Below are 2,940 nucleotides of genomic sequence, written 5' to 3' on the forward strand. Positions count from 1 at the left end.
TAAGCCCCCACGGCTGAAAGGGCGAGCATGTTGGTGGGATACGGATTCGAACCCGCGACCCTCAGATTGTGAGTCGAGCGCCTTATCCACCTGGCCATGCCGGGCCACCAAAGAGGGACATGTTAATTTTTAACCAAAGGAATCAATTTTAACATAAGTAGATGTTGAAACTTAATCTAAGAAAAGGTATTAAGTTTTGACCTGTCTTAAATATATGAGACAAAAACACAAAATGGGCAAAGGAACAATAAATAACAGTGATTCTAATACTGGAATTGGAGTTTATTATAACCCCTACCGAGACATGTTAATTTTACCGTATAACATTCTACTATACAGTTCGTTTTCACTGAAATGTTCAACAGCTATAAAACAATAATTTTACATTGAATTTGTTTATTTGTTGTTAAGTACAAATCTTTACCACAGGCTATCCGTGCTACGCCAACAGTTGGTATTGAATCCAGAATTTTAATGTTAGGAGCCTCCAAGACTTACTGCTGATCCACCGGTGGGCTTTACAGTGCTAATCTACATTATTTCTTCCAAATCTATTATAAATAGAGGTATTGAACAGAAAGAAAAAAAAACGGCCTGCCGTGGCCTTGTGGCTAGCCTGCTGGGATTATAGTTCCAAAGGATAATGCTCTTTGAACCCGTGGCTACAATATAAGAGTGACGGTGAAACTTCTTTATTCTGTTAGACAAGAGTAGTCGGCAGTGGGTGTTGTTAACTATCTGCCTTCTCTCTAATCTATATCTATATATATATATATATATATGGAACGAAAATTCGGAAAGATACAACCTTTTAATTATTTCGGAACAGCACAAAAATTAACACATAAGTATTTAGTACAAACAAAAAAACTCATTTTTTTACCAGCTAAGTGGAAGGTTATATTTGGGGTTGTATCATGCCAATAATTGAAGATAAGCCATTAAAATACAATAAATACGATCTTAGGAGAAACGAAGATTGTCCATAAGCTTCCATGTAAAATCATTTTCCAACTGGAAAATATTCATTGCAAGCTGTGTAAATGTCTTGTTATTTCTTCCTCTAACACACTGGATGTTATTAGATTGCGAGGTCTACGTTATAAGCAGCTCAACAGTTAAGTTTCGATCAATGTCATGATCTCAGCTAGTTCCACTTTTAGTTAGGAAACTAAATAATGATAGCTATTTCCTTTCGATCAGAAAATGTAGTTAACCGTTATTCTATCGCTAATATATCTTATGCATTAAGTGCTATATGCCACGATTTCTGCTAACTTCTGCAGTAAAAAAAAAAAAGTATTAAGTTCCTCTTCCTATCTTGAGTGGTCAGTTCTTGATGTTAAAGTATAGCTGACAGTACGTAGCTTTTTGTAAATTTGTCTCTAAGAATTCTTTATTTAATTAACTGTTTCTGAACAGTATATTAAACAGAAATATTAGATTATTAGTTTTCGGTATTGAATCAAATGACAAATGTATTTAGATACAAGGCTCTAGCTCATGTTCCACTGAATAAACATTTAATGTAGCAGCTAACCTAGTTCTCGTCTCTTAATTTATTGTTTTCTCACCAAATATATATATATATATATTTGATTTAAGTTAACCCATTTTAGGTGTAAATAATATCAAATTGCATTATGCACAAGTAAAAATAGTAATTGCTCAAGCAATGAACAAAGAAAGTTGTTACGGGACCCACAGTCTTTGTTAACGGATTTTGTAAAAGGAAATTGACCAAATTTGTTGCTTGATAAAGAAAAAGAAAGAAAACTGGACACTTAAATTTAGTTCATAATCTTAAAATGGTATAGGAAAGTACAGGAGTATAAAAATAGGTATTTTGAATATATGTTATTTCAAAGTTCTGAAATGTTTTCTAAAGAAGACAAAATTTTCTTAACTACATTAGTAGTAAATTAGTTTTACAATTGAAATTGGGATTTCCATATTTTTTTCCTCAGAAGGAAAGCTTTGCTGAAAAGAATAAATAATTTTTTTACATGTGTGAAAGAGACTTTTATGATATCAGCCTCCCAGTGGTACAGTGGTACGTCTGCAAATTTACAACGCTAGAAACCTGGTTTCGATACCCGTGGTGGGCAGAGCACAGCTAGCCCTTTGTGTAGCTTTGTGCTTAATAACAAACAACAACAACTTTATGATATTTTTGCTTCAGAACGTAAAAATAGATCCAATGAAAAAAACAAACCTGATTATGTATCTGTATAAAACATCTAGGTATAAAACTTACCCCCTACAGTATGTTGCATATTGTTGCCTGGTGCACGTGGACGGCTTTTGTCCGTTGCGATGATGATTCTTACCTGTCAAAACACGCCTTTCTTTACTTATCATGGCTAGGATACGACTCGTTGCAAGTTTCTTTCTAATACCCATTCCCTTGTTTTTCAATATCATTAAATGCAGAGTATACCCCCGTCTTGTAAATTCTAAATCCCCGATATAAACACATCTTTATGATCTACCTGTATGAATATTTTGCATTTGGAAGGATTGTTACATATTCTTACCGAAAGCTATCAATTTTCAGTGGATTTACACCACCAATATAAAAGCTAAGTGATATGAAAATGTATTTCTGATATATAACGTTCCGTCACGCCTTTATATTGGCTGTGGCTGTCACGTGACTTGCTGATTTTTCACTTTCAGAATTGTTTTTGTGTAACGTACTTAAATCTCTGTATACATGAGTACTAAAACTTTAAAAAGTAGGAAGGAAAAGTAAAAAAAAAGACACTTTCGCACATAAACTCTTATACAATTTATCGAAACTATCATGATCTGATTTTTTCTGAACGAAACTTTTATTGTCATCTGAGGTAGATTGAATTGTCTTCTTTTCCTCTTACAAACGAGGTCCGTCCTCGGATGTTAACTCAGGACCGTGGATGGCCCCATTTTGGGCTCCAT

General features: G+C 33.9%; 1 protein-coding gene across 1 annotated transcript in view; it reads right to left on the minus strand.

The window, feature by feature from the left end:
• Positions 1–2,403, minus strand: part of LOC111087817 — a 28,527-nt gene extending 26,124 nt beyond the window's left edge. Inside the window, exon 1 of the mRNA XM_022395852.1 lies at positions 2,331–2,403. Within this exon, the coding sequence (XP_022251560.1) occupies positions 2,331–2,403 (73 nt within the window). The remainder of the gene's footprint in view (positions 1–2,330) is intronic.
• Between the last annotated feature and the right edge of the window lie 537 nt (positions 2,404–2,940).

This window comes from Limulus polyphemus, unplaced genomic scaffold (assembly GCF_000517525.1).
Source record: "Limulus polyphemus unplaced genomic scaffold, Limulus_polyphemus-2.1.2 Scaffold77, whole genome shotgun sequence".
NCBI lineage: Eukaryota > Metazoa > Arthropoda > Merostomata > Xiphosura > Limulidae > Limulus > Limulus polyphemus.